This window comes from Balaenoptera physalus, assembly GCF_965194825.1.
Source record: "Balaenoptera physalus genome assembly, chromosome: 16".
NCBI classification, from domain to species: Eukaryota; Metazoa; Chordata; class Mammalia; order Artiodactyla; family Balaenopteridae; genus Balaenoptera; species Balaenoptera physalus.
Window position 1 is genome coordinate 30,452,414 of NC_138898.1, and position 19,799 is coordinate 30,472,212.

At 37.9% G+C, this 19,799-nt stretch overlaps 1 protein-coding gene across 3 annotated transcripts in view; it reads right to left on the reverse strand.

Moving 5' to 3' along the window:
• The window catches only part of DNAAF9 (dynein axonemal assembly factor 9), a 152,448-nt gene that overhangs the window by 87,090 nt on the left and 45,559 nt on the right, over positions 1 to 19,799 (reverse strand). For all 3 annotated transcript variants that reach the window (XM_082428909.1, XM_082428908.1, XM_082428907.1), the window contains 2 exons: positions 12,358 to 12,435; positions 3,489 to 3,587 (listed from right to left, as the gene is read on the reverse strand). In XM_082428909.1, coding sequence (XP_082285035.1) covers positions 3,489 to 3,587; positions 12,358 to 12,435 — 177 coding nt within the window. The remainder of the gene's footprint in view (positions 1 to 3,488; positions 3,588 to 12,357; positions 12,436 to 19,799) is intronic.

The window sequence follows — 19,799 nt, forward strand, 5'->3', positions numbered from 1 at the left end:
ACGGATCTAAATTTAAAAAATTAAACCATACAAGTACTAAAAGGGTAAATTCCTCTTTAACCTTAGATTTATAAGCCTTTCTGTATATGACTCAAAATCCAGAGGCAATAAAAGTAAATATTAATAAATTTACATAAAGATAAAAAGTTTGCATGGCAAAATACCACCATAAACAAAGCAACTGATAAATAAGGAAGAAATATTTGGAATATATATCACAGACAAAAAGGTAATAGCCTAAATATATAAAGAACTCGTAAAAAACAAGGGACAAAAGACCTAAAACCTGTGCTCTATAGCTCAGTTAATAATATTGTACCAATATTAAAATGGGAAAAAGACATGAAAATAAAATATAAAATGGCCTTCAAACATATGAAAAAGTATTCAAGCTTAGTCATAATTAGAAAAACACAAACTAAGATAATACCAAGATACCATTTCTCATCGATGAGACTGTCAAAAATTAAAAAGTATGACAACACATTCTATTGGTGAGGCTGTGGTAAAACAGGCACTCTCATATGTTGCTAGTGGGAATGCAAATCAGTACAACCTTTCTGAAGGGAAATTTGGCAATAGCTAACACAACTACATATGCACTTACCTTTTGACCCAGCAATCCCATTACTAGGTATACAAACCTCCAACAATATGAAAATACATAAGCACAGAGTTATTTACTATGGCACTGTTTGCAATAGCAAAATACTGAAAATAACCTAAATACACATACATAAGACAGGGGTTAATCTGCATATAACTTATAGTTGGCCCTCTGCATTCGCGGCTCCTCTGCATCCATGAATTCAACCAATCTTGAACCGTGTAGTACTGTAGTATTTACTACTGAAAAATATGCAAGTGGACCCAGGTAGTTCAAGCCTGCGTTGGTCAAGGGTCAACTGCATTATGAATTATAATAAAGAATGAGGACGATCTCAACGAACTGACCTAGAAAGAGTTCCAGGATACACTGTTAAGTGAAAAGAGCAAAGTGAAAATGACTACATATGGTATGCCACTCTTCAATGAAAGACAGAAGAGGATATAAGAAAATACCTATGTATCTGATCATTTGTGCAAAAGAGACAGAAAAGATAAACCAGAAACTGAAGAGATTTGTTACCTACTGGTAATGGAATGGGTGGAAAAAGGGTGGGAAGAAAGTGGGAATGAGAACATGGTAGTAAGAACCCAGGAGTGACATGTCACTGAGTACACCTTTTTGAATATTTTTTACTCTTAGAATCAGTAATAAGAAAAAAAGAATTAAAAAAATAAAAAACTGAAATGGGCATCAGTGAGAGGTGGGACAACTTCAAGTGGCCTAATATAGAGGTAACTGGAGTCTCTGAAGGAAAAGAGGACAGAAAAAATAATGGCCAAAAACTTTCCAAACTTGATGAAACTAAAAATCCAGATCCAAAAAGCTCAACAAAACCCAAGCATAGGAAATATGATCAAAATTATAGTGAGACATACCATAATCAAATTACTCAAAACCAGTAATGAAAGAGAAAATCATAAAAGCTACCAGAGGGAAAAATGACAAGTTATGTACAGATGAACAAAGATAAAGATGAAAGACTTCTCATCAGAAATAATGCAAGTGAGAAAGAGTGGAACAACATCTTTCAGGTACTGTAAGGAATAAACTGTCAACCTAGAATTCTATGCACGGCAAAAATACTTTCAAAAATGAAAGTGAGGGACTTCCTTGGTGGCACAGTGGTTAAGAATCTGCCTGCAAATGCAGGGGACACAGGTTCAACCCCTGGTCCGGCAAGATCCCACATGCCGCGGAGCAACTAAGTCCATGTGCCACAACTACTGAGCCTGCGCTCTAGAGCCCATGAGCCACAACTACTGAGGCCCAAGCGCCTAGAGCCCGTGCTCCGCGACAAGAGAAGCCACCGCAATAAGAAGCCTGCACACCACAACAAAGAGTAGCCCCCACTCGCCACAACTAGAGAAAGCCCGTGTGCAGCAAATGAAGACTCAATGCAGCCAAAAATAAATAAATAATTAATTTTTTTAAACGATGAAAGTGAAATAAAAATTTTTTTCAGACATACAAAAGCTGGAAGAATTAATCATCAGATGATTTGTACAACAAAAAATGTTAAATGATATCTTCGGGGAGAAGGAAATCATACCAAATGGATATCTGTGTCTATACAAAGAAATGAACAGCACCAGAAATTTTAACTACATGGGCAGATATGTAAGATTTTTTAATTATTTAAATCTTTAAAAAATATTTTTAAAGATTTTTAAAAGACAAAAAAGACAATTGACTGTTTAAACAAAAATAACCCCAATATATTGTGGGATTTATAACACAATGTAAAAGTAAAATGCACAGCAACAAAGATCAACTCCAGTTGCAAAGGTCAGGAGTAGGGCCTGTCCTGGGTCAAAGTGGAACACAGCAGAACTGAGGACTGGCAGTGCAAGCCCAAAGTAAGCTCAAGTGCAAGCTCAAGATCACTCTTTTGATCCTTCCTGTTGACTAGTTTTGGGAACTAGTTTGGGAACTAGTTTTGTGCCTTTCTTTTTTTCTTCTTTCTTTCTTTTCCTTCCTTCCTTCCTTCCTCCCTCCCTCCTTCCCTCCTTCCTTTCTCTCTCTCTCTCTTTCTCTCTCTCTCTCTCTCTCTCTTCTCTTCTCTCCCTCTCCCTCTCTCTCCCTCTCTTTATTTTTGGCTGTGTCTGGTCTTAGTTGTGGCACGCAGGATGTTCGTTGAGGCATGCAGGATCTTTTGTTGCAGCGCACGGGCTCCTTGTTGTGGTGCGCAGGCTTCTCTCCAGTTGTGGCCTGCAGGTTTTCTCTTCTCTAGTTGTGGCGCGCAGGCCCCAGAGCACGTGGGCTCTGTAGTTTGCAGCACGTGGGCTCTAGTTGAGGCGTGCGAGCTCAGTAGTTGTGGTAAGTGGGCTTAGTTGTCCCACGGCATGTGGGATCTTAGTTCCCTGACCAGGGATCAAACCCATGTCCCCTGCATTGGAAGGTGGATTCTTTACCACTGGACCACCAGGGAAGTCCCTGTGCCTTAGTTCTGGATTTACATACCTCAGTTTACTCATGGAGTGGGTCTTACCTGAACCTAGTAACTTCACTATTGTTGTTTGCCTAGAAAGAAAGCTTGGCATTACCTAGAGGTTCAACTGACAAAGGTGTGCTATTCACATGTGGAGAATTATTCCTAGGCTTATTAACTGGTGCCCAACAGAATTCCTGGCTGACAGGGGCACCACCTCTGACAAATGAGTATCTTTCTTGTAGAGAAACTGGCACAGAAAAAAATACCTTCTTATATAGGGGTTGGCATGGGAGTTAAAAACTTCTTTACAGCATGCAACAAATCTTAAGGAAATGATAGCCAAATTCAGATTGGTAGTGCTGTATTCTGAGAAAAATTTTAATAAAAATAAAAACAATAAATAAACTAGCCAATTTCTTCTTTCTCTTTGACCCTTCCTTTACATACTTCACCCGCCTGAGATTCGGACAATTCCAGCAAGAAGGGAATTTCTGTGTCAAAATTGGCAAAGAAGTTAGTCCACTGACGTTCAAAAGCCACCAAATCCTAGAAAGAAAATGAAAAGATAATGTGGTCATTCAAGGAGGTACTTTAGAAAACCAGAATCATGAAACCGCATCTGATCTCAAAATACCAGACCATTTAAATATGTTGTTTAAAAGGTAGTAGCAAAGTACTGATTCATGTTACCACATGGATGGACCTCAAAAACATTATGCCCAATGAAAGAGGCCATGTATAAAAGACTACAGTATATGAAATACTCAGAAAAGACACATCTACAGAGACAGAAAGTAGATTAGTGGTTTGCTTAGGGCTGAGAGTGGGAATGGAGGTTGACTGCAGGTGAGGACAAGGCAACTTTCTGGGTTGATGAAATGGTCTAAAATTCAAATTGTGGTGATGGTTGCACACATCTGTAAACTTACTAAAAATCACCAAACTGTACACTTAAAATGGGTAAATTTTATGGTATATAAATTATATTCCAATAAAGCTGTTTTTTTTTTTAAAAAAAGAGCAGTAATGTCCTTTAAAAGCTGTTTTTAAAAAGGACAGTTAGCAACCCTTGTTGAAGAGGGAGTTATTTATGAGGCACCTAAAGCTATTTATGAGACACTACACCTAGTACCATAAGCTCACAGCAGTGAAGCTTTGTTCAAGGACAAATTAGTTGACTTTAGTTAGAAGTTCAGTGGGGCCAGAGGTGGCCCAGAGCCCTTTCCTCCCTCATCCTCTCCTCCTAGCAGGAAAGCAAGTATGAGGAACTCTGCACCTTCCCAGCTGACTCTCCTCTACATACAGCCTGCCTCCCTCCCCCATCCCAGCTGCTTTTCAGCCTCCTCTCTGAACTCATTCCTGTTCCCAACCACTACATGTTGCTTTGTGTTCCTGGCTTTTCTTTAAGGCATCATCAGTTAACCCAAAGTATCAGCTATGACTTGCTTGATTGAGATACTCAAAGTGACATCTTTGTCCTTATTTTGAAGTTGCTGTTAATTTGTACTCAAATTGGATAGTTGTCTTTACTGTCCATCTCACACTGTGTAAGTGTACATGACAAGCACCCAGCCTAGTGCCTTGCTTACAGCAGGCATCCTGTTTGCTGCACTAAAACTGGCTGTCTGGATCTATGCTCTTCCCTACTCTTCTCTTTAAGGATACACAAGTACTCATACCTATGAATTCTGTGTTAGCCATGCAATGGCCCTAGGCATAAAGCACAATGGATCTCTGCTGGGAATACTTAGTGTAAACAATATTCTCAAGTGACTTCACTATTTGCTGCCCAGAAAATCTATATTTTATTTTATATACATATATATATATATATATATATATACACACACATACATACACGCACATTACATTAATGTCAATATATGTCTAAAATTATTTTCAGTAATATGTAGGAGACAGTGCTGATACTGTTTTCTGAGTATGTTTTATATATAACATAGGATAAAAAATCAGGTATATGTGTGTGTACATATGTATGTATATACATGTGCATGTATATATAAGTATGTATATGATGTGTATACACACATACACACACACAAGGAGAGAAAAGGCGAGGGAGCAGGGAGAGAGAGAACAGAATTTCCTAGTTTCGTCCACGGAAGAGATCTAGAAACAATGACCAAACCAGGAGCAAGGAGCATTTCTAGCACCCAGACTGTGGTGCTGAAATGTCATTTCCCACTCAAAGAAACCATAACTTACTAGAGAAATGACCAATTCCAGGTGTGAGACAGGAAATGTACAAGATAAGCCTGGAATATCTCGTCACAATGTATAGCAGAGAAGTTATTGCGGACTATTAAGACTGTGTTAAAAGGATGTGTGACCAACTTGAAGTGAGACCACAGCCCAAAGATGGAACAATTTAGAGCATCAGTAAAGATGATAACTGCAATGGACAGAAACATATCAAATATGTTTAAATCTATGAGTTCAAAATTAGATATATTTTAAAAAACTATTTTTTTTTACTGGTTACTTTTGGAAAACGGTTGGGAACCAACCTTATTTTGAAAACTTATAAGTAAAAGCAAGAATTCAAGCATTTATCTTGCTTTTCCTACATGAACGTCACCACTGCATAAACAATATTAGCAAGCTGAATATTTCTCTTTAGAGAATATAAATGAAGAAGGAATTATAGAATTAGAATACCACCATTTTGCAATAGTGAATTAAGACTCTAATTAATGAAGTAAAGATCTGAAGATTGCATATCAATGGCTGTTCACAAAATAAAGAGAATCAATTAGATACACGTACTTCTTGGTAAGGAACACAACACCCTCTATGAAGTTATCTTCCCTCTAAAAATCAATCCTGAAACTGATTAAACCTCTAGATTCAATTACTAATAATCAGGGAATACAGAAGACAGGGAAACTGTTAAACTACATCATGGGAATGCAATCAACAAAATCCCAGTAAGGGGCTTCCCTGGTGGCACAGGGGTTAAGAATCCGCCTGCCAAGGCAGAGGACATGGATTCGAGCCCTGGTCCTGGAAGATCCCTCATGTCGTGGAGCAACTAAGCCCGTGGGCCACAACTACTGAGCCTGCGCTCTACAGCCCGCAAGCCACAGCTACTGAGCCCGTGTGCCACAATTACTGAGGCCCGTGCACCTAGAGCCAGTGCTCCGCTACAAGAGAAGCCACCGCAATGAGAAGCCCATGCACCACAACAAAGAGTAGCTCCCACTTGCTGCAACTAAAGAAAGCCCGAGCGCAGCAAAGACCCAAAGCAGCCAAAAAAAAAAAAAAAAAAAAAAAAAATCCCAGTAAGGACAACCATATGACAATGATCTGGTTTCTTCAACAGACAGTTAGCGAGGGATGGGTGGGAACAAAGAGAAGGAGGGGGAATCCATAAATGAGAAGAAACCTAAGACACACACAAGCAGGCAAAGCTAAACTATGATTAGATTCAGAAAGACTTGTGCTGGAAACTTTGTTTTGCCTCTTACTGGCTGTGTGACCTTGGGCAAGGGAGCTAACCTCTCTGAGTCGCAAATGCCTTATGTGCATAATGGCGGGGGCTATTATTTACCTTACAGAGATATTATAGGAATTAAATGAAATAACCTGTAGAAAGTGCTTATTACCAGGCCTTACACACTAGATGTCTGCAGTACTTGTCAATTTCTCTGCTTCTACTGTCGGCTAGCTGGAGTTGGCTAAGAACATCTGAGCCTCCACCTTGATTTCCTGGCATTTGTCTGCTCTATCTCTCAGACACCCATAATGCATATCACTGGCCTCAGGTAAGTCACATCTGAGGCTATGCACCCCAGTGTAGGTCTGTGCTTTCCTTGCTTGGCTCTGTCCAATCCCTTGGGCTATACCAGAATGCTTCACTTTGTGAGGCTTAGGAAAACAAAAAGAACCAATATAGCTATTAGTACAGAATACACTTTATTCTGTTTTCCAATTCTATTTAGAAACAAACTCAGAAGTTTGTTTCTATTTTAATGGCCTACATGGTGACACTCACCTTGGTTTGGGTCTATGATAAGAAGTAGAGTTATACAGTTGGGCAGTCACCATTTTCTGGCTATCTTCTACGTGAAAAACACTGCGTGCTTTGGGGGATACACAGAAAAGATAGGCATTTTGCTCCCAAAAAAGTTCCCTGAGGGAGGTGGATATGTCAGTACTAACTACACAATAAGGTGGAATGAATCATTAAATACTGCATTCAGCTCCATGCTATGACCAAGAGTGACAAATCCTAACCACTAGACCATCAGGAATCCATGCTATGACTGAAATGGAAGATTTCACATGTGTGTGTGTGTGTGTGTGTGTGTGTGTGTGTGTGTGCGTGTGCGTGTGTGTGTATTTAAATCTTCCTAATATCCTCATGTACTTCTCTATGCCCACTTTATAGATGAGGAGACTGAGGTACTAAATGGTAAAGTGACCTGAGGATGCGCTACTAACAACTAGCAAAAGTGAAAATATATCTAGGTAAGAGATACCCAGAGCCTGTGTAGTTTCCACCAGACACACTATTCTTCAATTTTTCCCTAGCACAAACAGTGCATTTGTGGAAATGGATACTGTGTATGGAGGTAGAATCGGTTCGTTGGATCTGATGATGAAGAAGGGGAAGTCTATCTGCTCAGACTCCTGAAGGCCGAATCCAGAAGACAGGCCCAGATGGATATCAAGATCAGATAAGCAGCAGAAGTCTGCAAACCCCAAGAAACATGCCAGTGTGCCTTGGCCTTTGGCCACCAGGGAAGGATCCTGAACTTCAGACAGAACTCTTGCCCCTAGGCTGGCATCCAGCAGTGTCTGATCTCAGGTGACTCAAAGGGGGAAAAGAAGCTTAATTTCAATATTTAAAAGTATTTTTAAGAATTACACGAGGTAGGACTTCCCTGGTGGTGCAGTGGTTAAGAATCTGCCTGCCAATGCAGGGGACACAGGTTCAAGCCCTGGTCCGGGAAGATCCCACATGCTGCGGAGCAGCTAAGCCCATGTGCCACAACTACTGAGCCTGTGCTCTAGAGCCCATGCGCCACAACTACTGAGCCCACGTGCCACAACTATTGAAGCCCGTGCACCTAGAGCCTGTGCTTCACAACAAGAGAAGCCACTGCAATGAGAAGCCTGTGCACCACAATGAAGAGCTCCCACTCACTGCAACTAAAGAAAGCCCATGCACAGCAATGAAGACCCAATGCAGGGAGGGAGGGAGGGAGGGAGGGAGGGAGGAAGAAAAAGATTTAAGAGAAAAGAATTACATGATGTAATAAATATAAGAAAATGAAAATACGTAAAATAATAACAACAACCAGTGAGACTACCATCTGAAGTTTCTAAGACACAGAACACAAATTATTTTACAAAGATGGAAATATACTCCGCTTTTTTACTTTTCTCACCAAACATATTTTGAACATCTTTCTAAATCAAATCTCAGAGCAGTCTGCACTTTCTCTTTGCAGGATCTGACCAAGAAGCATGGAGCTGTAGGCTCCCTGGCCATCACAGAGCTGCCAGCAGTGATTGACCAGTAAAAATTAAGGCCTAGATGCTAATTCTGACTATAAGATTACCAGTCTTAGCAAAGAGAAAATACATGTGAACAGAAAATGCATTTGGATATTGAAGAGAAAAAGAGTTTTTAAAGAGAACTTTGGAGGCTATGAAGCAGCTAAGCAAGAGAAGAGAGAAGAAAAAAAAGTAGATTTTAAGAAGTAATATGGGTATAGATTGGCTTCCTTTTTAATAATTTTTTATAGGCACAAGTAATGACCTGAATTGCATTTTAACTTCTTTTGGTTGTTGGATTTGAATTTTATTAATACTTGTAGACTCACCACAGAGATCCCTGCACAAATTTATAGTCATTTTCATACATATTTATTTTATCCTACTTAGGGTTTACTGAGCTTCTTGATCTGTGGATTGATGTATTTCATCAATTTGGAAAGTTCTCAGACATTATCAACTTAAATTTCCAGCCCCATTTTCTCTCTACTCTCCCTTCTGGGACTCCAATGATCTACTATGCTAGATCATTTGACACTGTTTGGCAGACACTGGATGCTCTGTTCCACCCCTTTTGCTCTTTTTCTCTCTGCCCTTCAGTTTGGAAACTTTCTATTGACTTACCTTCAAGTTCACTGAACTTTTCTTCATTCATGTCTAATCTGATAAATTAGACAATCTAATAAATCCTCCATTTCTATACCATATAGTTTTCATTTCTAGCATTTCCATTTGGTTCTTTTTATAGTTTTCAGGTCTCTGCTAAAATTCCTCAACTCTTCCTTCACACATGTTGTCCCATTTTGTTCCAGATTCTTTAGCACTTTTATCAGTTATTTAAACAGATCAAATTTTCTTGTTTCTTCCGGTCTTATAATTTTAAAAATATCATATGCCAGACATTTTGTATAAAAGACCAGTAAAAACAGTGGTAAATAGTACCATTTACCTCTAGGAAAGGGCCACTAGATCCCTTTCTTTTGTTAGGCCACTAAAGCAGGGATCTAAGTCAATTTGATCTATAACTGATCAGGGTCTGCGTTTTGTAGCATTTGTAGTTTGGTTTACTTCATCACTAAATTCAAGTATTTTGAGGGTGGGGTGTGAACTATGATAAAGATTTTGCTCAGAGCACTGGGACAAGATTCTGGAAATCTCTTTGCATTTTATAGCTGAGCCACCAGCTTGCGGAATCATGGACAATCTCTCCCTGCTTTACAAGCTGGCTACCACTTTTCTGTGTGGCTAAGGAGTTCTCTTTGCTCTGTAGTCCCCTTGGCTCTGTCTGTGTAGAGAGATCCTTGCCTTGTTGCCTTGCACCCAGCCTTAAGAGGGCAGCTGCTTATACTCTGTAAAGACCTGGAATGCCTCCAAATGACTGCTCTCAGCTCTCCTGCGCTAATCCAGGTTATAGTTGAGTGTCAAGTACCTCAGGGGGGATGGTTCTCAGCGCTCCAGCCTGGCGCCTAGTCTTTGGTGGATTACCCCGAGCACTTGTGAAGACCTATGGTTTAGAGTTGAGGGGTAGGTGCTGACTCACTCACATACAGCCATTAAAAGCTCTTTAAAAGGTCAACTGATTTTTACTTATCCCTGTCTGTGATAGATTTCTCTTCCTCCTGCTGCTCCATTGGAAATGAGAACAGTGTCCTATGAAGGGACCTACGTTTTTAGAAACAGAGTTCTTTGAGGTTTCCTTGCATCTTCAGCTCTCTAATGATTTTACACTATTATTTTGTTGCATATTCAGATTGTTTTGGTTATTAGGGTGAGAATAATGGTCTCTTTTGACTTTCTATATCCCTAACTGGGAGTGGAAAACCATGGTCATTTTTATTTCTTATTTTGTGAACAGCCAATTCCAGTTGTCTCCCAGTTCCCCACTGTTGTATTTTTCTTACCAATTTGTAAGAGCTCTCCATAGTGTAGTGGGTATAAATGTACTCAATCATATTTTGGTATAAGAAATATCACCTTACTTTATTCTTTCTAAATAAAATTAAATCTGGCCCTGAGTCCTCCTCACTCTTCCTGCTAGATGGGGAGTCCACTATCAGACATTAAAAGGGCTTCTTTTCTACTTCTTCATGGTACCACCTAAGAATACCAAGCTCACTGGAAGTCAGAAAACCAGGAAATGGCCTGGTCTACAGCCCATGATGACTACCACTGTTGCTTCTTCAGTTGCATGATGTCACTGCTGTTCTAGGTGTAATTAAAGATGCTCTCTTGAGTGGTCCCATTCCACTGACTCCAGAGATGCTTGCGATGTTCTCAAAACTACAATGCTATGTCTAGCTTCCATGTGTGACCTGAAGCGTCCTCCCATTCAGGGCACTGCATGCAAGTGGGGCATGGGTCCCAGATACTATGCAGAAACTCCTAAACTACTTATCTCTTTTATTTGTCTGTAGTTAAATTTTATTTAACATTCTTACACTCTTTTTTCCTTTTTTTTTTTTTTTTGTGGCCATGCCATGCAGCTTGCGGGATCTTAGTTCCCCGACCAGGGATTGAACCCGGGCCCCTGGCAGTGGAAGCACAGAGTCCTAGCCACTAGACCGCCAGGGAATTACCATCATTCTTACACTCTTACTGTTGTAATTTTTGCATTTTCACTTTTTCCCATAATTAGGCAAGCCATGGATTGATGATGATGATTAGGTCTTTTTAAAGAACAAAAAGTTCAGGTTTTAATTTTCTTTTATATTCCTATTTTATTAGAAATGTTTAACGGAATGGATGTTCAATTTCATCAAATGCCTTTTCGGCATCTATGGAGTTATCATAAATGGTTCTAAGGAGAAAAATCAGTAGTGATTACATTAATAGATTTCCTGATATTAAATTAAATACTAAGCCCTTAATAAACTCTGCTTTATCACAGAATGTTCTTTTAATATGATACTGTTTGCTACCATTTTACTTAAAGTATAGGCATTAATATTCATGAGACTGATGTGCAGTCTTCATTTTTTGAATTAGTTTTGTTGGGTCTTGATTTCACAGCTCATTTCATTAAAAGGCTACATACAAGCTGTTCTTTTTCCATGCATATCCATCCATGACCCCTGAGAGACCCTACTGAGCTGTTTAAACAAAGTACTTATACCTTAGTTTTGCTTGTTGCTCCTCATTGCAAATTGCTTTGCCCACTGTGAATTTTTTCTTCAAAGTTCAGATGAAAAATTAATGCCTGACCCTTTAATCCAGGAGTTAGTAAGTTATGGCCTGCCGGCAGGCCATGTATTTTTATAAATAAAGTTTCCTTGGAACACAGACACACTCGTTCGTTAAAGCATTGTCTATAATGGCATTGCTGAGTAGTTTGAACAGAGACACAGGGCCCACAAGGCCTAAAATGTTACTGTCTACCCCTTTACAGAAAAACGTTGCCAACCCCTGTCTAATCCTTGATTCCTTTAAGGCATACACCAACTTTTTAATCTTTTCATGCCAGAGAAAGAGTGCAAAAAGACACCCTCTTTACTGTTTTTCTAAAGTCCAGCCCAACGGAAAGAATGTCTTTAGGTGAAAACCTAAATCTTGGACCAGGCAAGCAGCCTTGGTCTCATCTCAGTTGAGGTTTCCTCAGAGTGGAAGAGGTAGTGTCTCTTTTCCAGGTCCCCTTCCACTCCCCAAGAAGTTCAAGATAATAATTGGGGAAGAAACTGCTCAATTCTTTGACTAAAGCAAACTAAAATATATCCTGCATTTCTACAAGTTAAATACCAGTAGTGGATAATTGAGCTGATTCTAATATTTATAAGTTAAATACAGTGTGGCTCCTTACTTCTGAAAGCAAACTCTCCAGAGACATAGGATCCATCTTGCTGTAGACATTCCATAGATTCAAACTCACATCCTGCAACTGCAACACAAGGGGAAAAACATTGAAATAACTGAGTCAGTATCATTAGGACGATCAGAATTATTTCCTGACATTTAGAAATGACTATCTTGGTGAAAACTCAGTGATTAGAATAATAAATAAAAATTTTATATTATATTAGAACCTATACATATTAATAAATGTGTCCCATTCAAGGAAACTATCTGTTCAGAGACTTTGGTATATCTTTTGAATATCTTCAATGATGGGCATATATATATTTATATACATATACACACAAAAATATTTTGTCTTTGTTTAGAATAAAATTTTAATTAAAATAATACATTCCTATAGTTTTAAAAAATCAAATACTAGTCCTAAAGGCTTGTAATAAAAAAATTTTAATCCCTACTCCAACCTTTCACAAACCTCCGCTAGTCTTAATCCTCAGAGACAACAACTTTGAAATCTTTTAACATTTTCTTTTTGGTAATTACCTCCATATTTTGATATAAGCTTCTATCACTATTTCTTGATTTATCAATTTAGAAATTAAATACTGACTTATGGCAAAGATGTAGCTCTGCTACGCTTATCCCCATTCTCATACGTTTTCTCACATATACACCTTAACATTATCTAATATCATAATATGACTTTTTTGGTTATACCAGTAGTTATTGTTTATAATATTAAGAATATATATATATATATATATATATATATATAAAATATAAAATTTACTGCAGGCCAAGTGCATACCATACTCATATTTGCTTTCTTAAACAAATTTTGTTTTTCCAAGAGCTACCAACAGCTTCATTCTTTTCACTTGTGTAATTAAAAAAATCAATCCTAAAATTTTTTCTACCTTTCCCACTTAATTTGCTAGTATGCTTACACTAGGGCTTCTCAGTAGCAACACTACTGTCATTTTGGGCCAGTTATTCCTTTGTTGTGAGGGACTGCCCTGTGCATTGCCTCGTGCAAAATCCCTGGCCTCTACTCACTAGATGCCTACAACCCACCCCCCAGACCCGGTCCAGGCAAATCAAAAGCATGTCCAAATATTGCCAAGTGACTTGTGGGAAGGGTGAGGATGGGACAGCAAAATCACCCCAATTGAGAACCACTGGCTTAAAGGTATCAGATAATCTGTCATTTCTTTTACTTCTTGCTTCATTTTGGGATGCCTGTTATGTAAGCTTGCTGTGCAACTGCAACTTTCACTATGAGACTTCTCTTTGCTATCATCCTGGTGCTCTCACGTGCTGGATCTGATTTCATGGCTTAATTTGTCTCCTGTTCCTTGGTTAACTTGTTTGCTGGAGAACATCCTCCAACAGCTTTCTAAGAAAAGATTAATGGGAGGAAATTGTTTTTAGTTTTAAAATGTCTTTATTCTGTCCTTACGACTAATTTGGCAATCACTGATGCTCTTTCTATTCTTCTGTATTCTTTAGTCTCTCTGTGCTTCATCTTGGATAGTTTCTACTGCTATGGCTTCAAATTCACTAATCTTTTCTTTGGCAGAGTCTAATTTAATGTTACTGCCATCCAGTGTATTTTTTCATCTTAGATATTGCAATTTTCGCTTCTAGAAGTTCAATCTGAGTCTTTCATATTTTCTGTTTCTGTTCAACACGTTCAGTCTTTCCTCTAGCTTCTTGAACATATGGAACAGTGAGAATAACTGTTTTAATGTCCTTGTCTGCTAATTCTAACATTTCTGTCAATTTTAGGTCAATTTTGATAAACTGATTACCTTACTATCAGTCATGTATTTCCACTTCTTTGTAAAGTGATAATCTTTGGATGCCAGACACTGTGAATTTTACCTTGTTGGGTGCTAGGTATTTTTGTATTCCTATAAATATTCTTGTGATTTGTTCTGGAATGCAGTTACTTGGAAACAGTTTGATCCTTTCAGTTCTTGCTTTTATAAATTGTTAGGAGGGTCCAGAGCAGTGCTCAGACAAGGGCTGATAATTCCCCACAGGAGACAAAACCCTCCTGAGGACTCTATCCCCCTGGGAATTATGCATTTTTCGAGTCAAACTGGTGGGAACAGGTACTATTCCCAGCTCCGAGCATGCATCAGGCACTGTTCTGGAATACTTTCAGATATTTTTTTCTTCCTCCACTTTCAGTAGTTACATCACACATGAACACATAGATCAATAGTCTGTTGAATACTTGGGATGTGGGGGTGGGGAGAAAGAGGAATCTTGGCAGATCTTGGGAGTTCTGTTTTGGAGCAAATATTTCCTCTTTAGTACTCCAGCCGTCTTGGTCTCACCAGACTCTCAGCTCCATCTACTCAGCTCAGGAAGTGCATTGGGATCTACCTGGGTATCCCCTTCCTGTGCCATGGCCTGGAAATTTTCTCAAAGTACAGCTGACCCTTGAATGAGGGGGTTTGGGGAACTGACCCTCTGTGCAGTCGAAAATCCATGGATTCAACCAACTGTGGATCGTGTAGTATTATAGTATTTACTACTGAAAAAAATCTGCATATAAGTGGACCTATGCAGTTCAAACTCCTGTTGTTTAAGGGTCAACTGTAGTAAGCTAGGACATTCATGGGGCTCACCTTGTTTATTTCTCTCTCTCAAGGGAATCACTATTCCTCATTGCCTGATGTCTAGTGTCTTGAAAACCATTGCCTCACATGTTTTGTTTAATGTTTGTTTGTTTGTTTTGGTTGGGGAAGGAGAGAAATCAAGTTTCTGTTGTCTTATTGCATAAGACTTATTTTTTCTGCTTTTTATGATATTCTTTAATCATCAGTGTTCAAAAAAGGCATAGATAGATTTAAGGTTTTTCTACTCTCATTGAGGCTTGCTAAAAGCTTTTCTTTTTATCACTGGAAATGTTTACTTTTTTTTTTAAATTTCCTCCCTTCTGATATCTCTGCTCTATTTTTCTAGAACTCCTACTTAATGGCTATCAAACCTCATGGATAAGTTCTCTATGACTTTTAAGTTTTTTCTCGTATTTTCTACCTCTTTTATTTCTAAACTTTTATATTTTGAGATTTTCCTAACTTTACCTCCCAACTTCTCTGTTAATTTTATCAATTATCATTTTCCAGAGCTCATATTTTCCTTATATTCATTTATCACAAAATAACACTTATTGTAATAAGTCACCAAATCTTACATTTCTCCGGGCATCCTAAGGAGAGTTTTGTATCTTAACTTTTCCTCTATATCATAAATCATCTTTGGCCTTAATCAATCAGAGTTTTAAAAGAATCTTGATCTTTTTCTTTCGAATTACAGGTATTTAATCAAATGTGTGGTGAACTTTCACTGCCTGTTTATATTTTCAAATGAAAAGGCTGATTGGAAGCTTTCTGCTCTCAGCAGAGCTTGTCAACTACCAGGAAGTTTTATAGGGAGAGTAGACAGGCAGGAGGCAGTTAATAGGATCTCTACTCCCTCATATTCTAAGTGTGAAAGTGTAGATAGAGAGCTTTACCCTCAGCCATCAAAAGCTACACTACCCAATGAGTTCTCTTTGTTTTTTCAGTTTCTATAGAGAAACCCCACCCATCCACTCACCTTGTTCCTTGTTTTTCCTAGTGGGTGGCAGTTGGTAAATTTCTGGTTGTTTATCACTCGGGAGGTGGGGAGGACGACACAGACTACTACATAACCTTCAATTAATTCATTTTTGATATCACCAATTTCCATTCTCTATCCTCCATTTTATCACCTTCTTCCTCACTGACTTAACCTATTTGGCTCCTTCCTCTGTACTGTGGAACAGGTTTACAAGTGTGTCAACTGATTAGATTTTTGAGGTACTGAATTTGATTTCTATTTTTAAAATTTATTTATTTATATTGAAGTATAGTTGATGTGCAAAATCACGTAAGTTACAAGTGTACAATATAGTGATTCACAATTTTTAAAGCTTATACTGCATTTACAGTTATTATAAAATATTGGCTATATTCCCTGTGCTGTACAATATATCCTTGTAGCTTATTTTATACATAATAGTTTGTACCTCTTATTCCCCTACCCCTAATATTGCTCCTCCCCACTGGTAACAACTAGTTAGTTCTTTATATCTGTGAGTCTATTTCTTTTTCATTTTATTCACTAGTTTGTTGTATTTTTTAGATTCCACATAAAATGATATCATATTTGTCTTTCTCTGACTTATTTCACTTAGCATAATACCATCCAAATCCATCCATGTTGTTGCAAATGGCAAGTTTTCATTCTTTTTTTATGGCTGAGCAGTATTCCATTGTATATATTATATACACCATATCTTCTTTATCCATTCATCTACTGATGGACACTTAGGTTGCTTCCATATATTGACAACTGTAAATAATGTTGCTGTGAACACTGGGGTGCATGTATCTTTTTGAGTTAGAGTTTTGGGGTTTTTTTTCGAATGTATATCCAGGAGTGGAATTGCTGGGATATAAGATAGTTATATTTTTAGTTTTTTGAGGAACCTCCATACTGTTTTCCACAGTGGCTCTACCAATTTACACTTCCACCAACGGTGTATGATGGGTTCCCTTTTCTCCACATCCTCACCAACATTTATTTGTGTTCTTTTCGATGACAGTCATTCTGACAAATGTGAGGTGATATCTCATTGTGGTTTTGAGTTGCATTTCCCTGATGATAGCGATGTTGAGCATCTTTTCACATGCCTGTTGGCCATCTGTATGTCTTCTTTGGGGAAATGTCTGTTTAGGACTTCTGCCCATTTTTTGATTGGGTTGTTTGTTTTTTGGATGTGGAGTTGTATGAGCTTTTTATATATTCTGGATATTAATTCTTATCAGTTGTATCATTTGCAAATATCTTCTCCCATTCACTAGGTTTTCATTTTGTTGATGGTTTCCTTTGCTGTGCAAAAGCTTTTAAGTTTAATTAGGTCTGACTTGTTTATTTTTAATTTATTTTATTTGCTGTTACTTCCTTTGCATTAGGAGGCAGATCCAAAAAAGTATTGCTACAATTTATGTCAGAGTGTTCTGCCTAGGTTTTCCGCTAGGGGTTTTATGGTTTCCAGCCTTACACTTAGGTCTTTAATCCACTTTGAGTTTATTTTTGTATATGGTGTTAGACAATGTTCTAATTTCATTCTTTTACATGTAGCTGTCTAGTTTTCCCAGCACCACTTATTGGAGACTGTCTTCTTTCCATTGTATATTCTTGCCTCTTTTGATGTAGATTAATTGCCCATAAGTGCATGGGTTTACTGCTGGGCTCTCTATTCTGTTCCACTGATCTATGTGTCTGTGTTCCAGTACCATACTGCTGTTATTACTGCAGCTTTGTAGTACAGTCTGAAGTCAGGGACTGTGATTCCTCCAGCTCTGTTCTTCTTTCTCAAGACTGTTTTGGCTCTTTGGGGTCTACTGTGTTTCCATACAAATTTTAAAATTATTTGCTCTAGTTCCGTGAAAAATGCCATTGGTATTTTGATAGGGATTGAACCGAATCCGTAGATTGCCTAGGGTAGTATGGTCATTTTAACAATATTACTTCTTCCAATCCAAGACCACGGTATATATCTTTCCATTTGGGTCATCTTTAATTTCTTTCATCAGTGTCGTATAGTTTTCTGAGAATAGGTCTTTTACCTCTTTAGGTAGATTTATTCCTAGGTATTTTATTCTTTTTGATGCAATGGTAGATGGGATTGTTTCCTTAATTTCTCTTTGTGATAGTTCATTGTTAGTGTACAGAAATGCAACAGATTTCTGTATATTAATTTTGTAACCTGCAACTTCACCAAATTCATTGATGAGCTCTAGCAGTTTTCTGGTAGTGTCTTTAGGATTTTCTATGTATAGTATTATGTCATCCGCAAACAGTGAAAGCTTTACTTCTTCCTTTCCAATTTGGATTCCGTTTTTGTCATAAATGGCCTTTATTATGTTGAGGTATGCTCCCTCTATGCCCACTTTTTGGAGGGTTTTTAATCATAAACGGATATTGAATTTTGCCTTTTCTGCATCTGTTGAGATGATCATATGGTTTTTAGTCTTCAACTTGTTAATGTGATGTATCACACTGATTGATTTGCAGATACTGAAAATTTCCATTGATAGATCCCACTTGATCATGATGTATGATCCTTTTAATGTGCTGTTGGATTCAGTTGATGATTTTGTTGACGAGTTTTGCATCTATGTTCGTCAGTGATACTGGCCTGTTATTTTCTTTTTTTATGATATCTTAGTCTGGTTTTGGTATCAGGTGATGTTGGCCTCATAGAATGATTTTGGAAGTGTTCTTTCTCTGCAATTTTCTGGAATAGTTTCAGAAGGACAGGTGTTAATTCTTCTCTAAATGTTTGGTAGAACTCACCTGTAAAGCCATCTGGTCCTGGACTATTGTTTTCTGGGAGTGTTTTTGTTTTGTTTTGGTTTTTGTTTGTTTTTGATTCAATTTTAGTAGTGGTAATTGGTCTGTTCATATTTTTTATTTCTTCCTGGTTCAGTCTTGGGAGATTGTACCTTTTTAAGAATTGGTCCATTTCTTCTAGTTTGTCCATTTTATTGATGTATAGTTGCTCGTAGTGGTCTCTTATGATCCTTTGTATTCCTGTGGTGTAGGCTGTAACTTCTTCTTTTTCATTTCTGGTATTATTGATTTGGGCCCTCTCCCTTTTTTCTTGATGAGTCTGGCTAAAGACTCATCAATTTTATCTTTTCAAAGAACCAGCTTTTAGTTTCATCTATCTTTTCTATTTTTAAAAAAATCTCTATTTCATTTATTTCTGCCATCTTTATGACTTTTTTCCTTCCACTAACGTTGGGTTTTGTTTGTTCTTCTTTCTCTAGCTCCTTTAGGTGTAAGGTTAGGTTGTTTATTTGAGATTTTTCTTGTTTCCTGAGGTAAGCTTGTATCGCTACAAACTTCCCCCTTAGAACTGCTTTTGCTGTGTCCCATAGGTTTTGGATCATCATGTTTTCATTTTCATTTGTCTCTAGGTAATTTTTTATTTCCTTTTTTATTTCCTTTTTGATTTCTTCAGTGATCCATTCATTGTTTAGTAGCATATTGTTAACGCTCCATGTGTTTTGTGGTTTTTGCAGTTTTTTTCCTTGTAGCTGGTTTCTAGTCAGTGTTGTGGTTGGAAAAGATGCTTGATATGATTTCAATTTTCTTAAATTTACCAAGGCTTGTTTTGTGGCCTAGTATGTGACCTATCCTGGAGAATGTTCCATGGGCACTTGAAAAGAATGTGTATTCTGCTGCTTTTGGATGGAATGCTCTATATCAATTAAGTCTATTTGGTCTAATGTGTCATTTAAGGCCAGTGCTTCCTTATTGATTTTCTGTCTGGATGATCTGTCCATTGATGTAAGCGGGGTGGTAAAGTCCTCTGCTATTATTGTGTTACTGTTGATT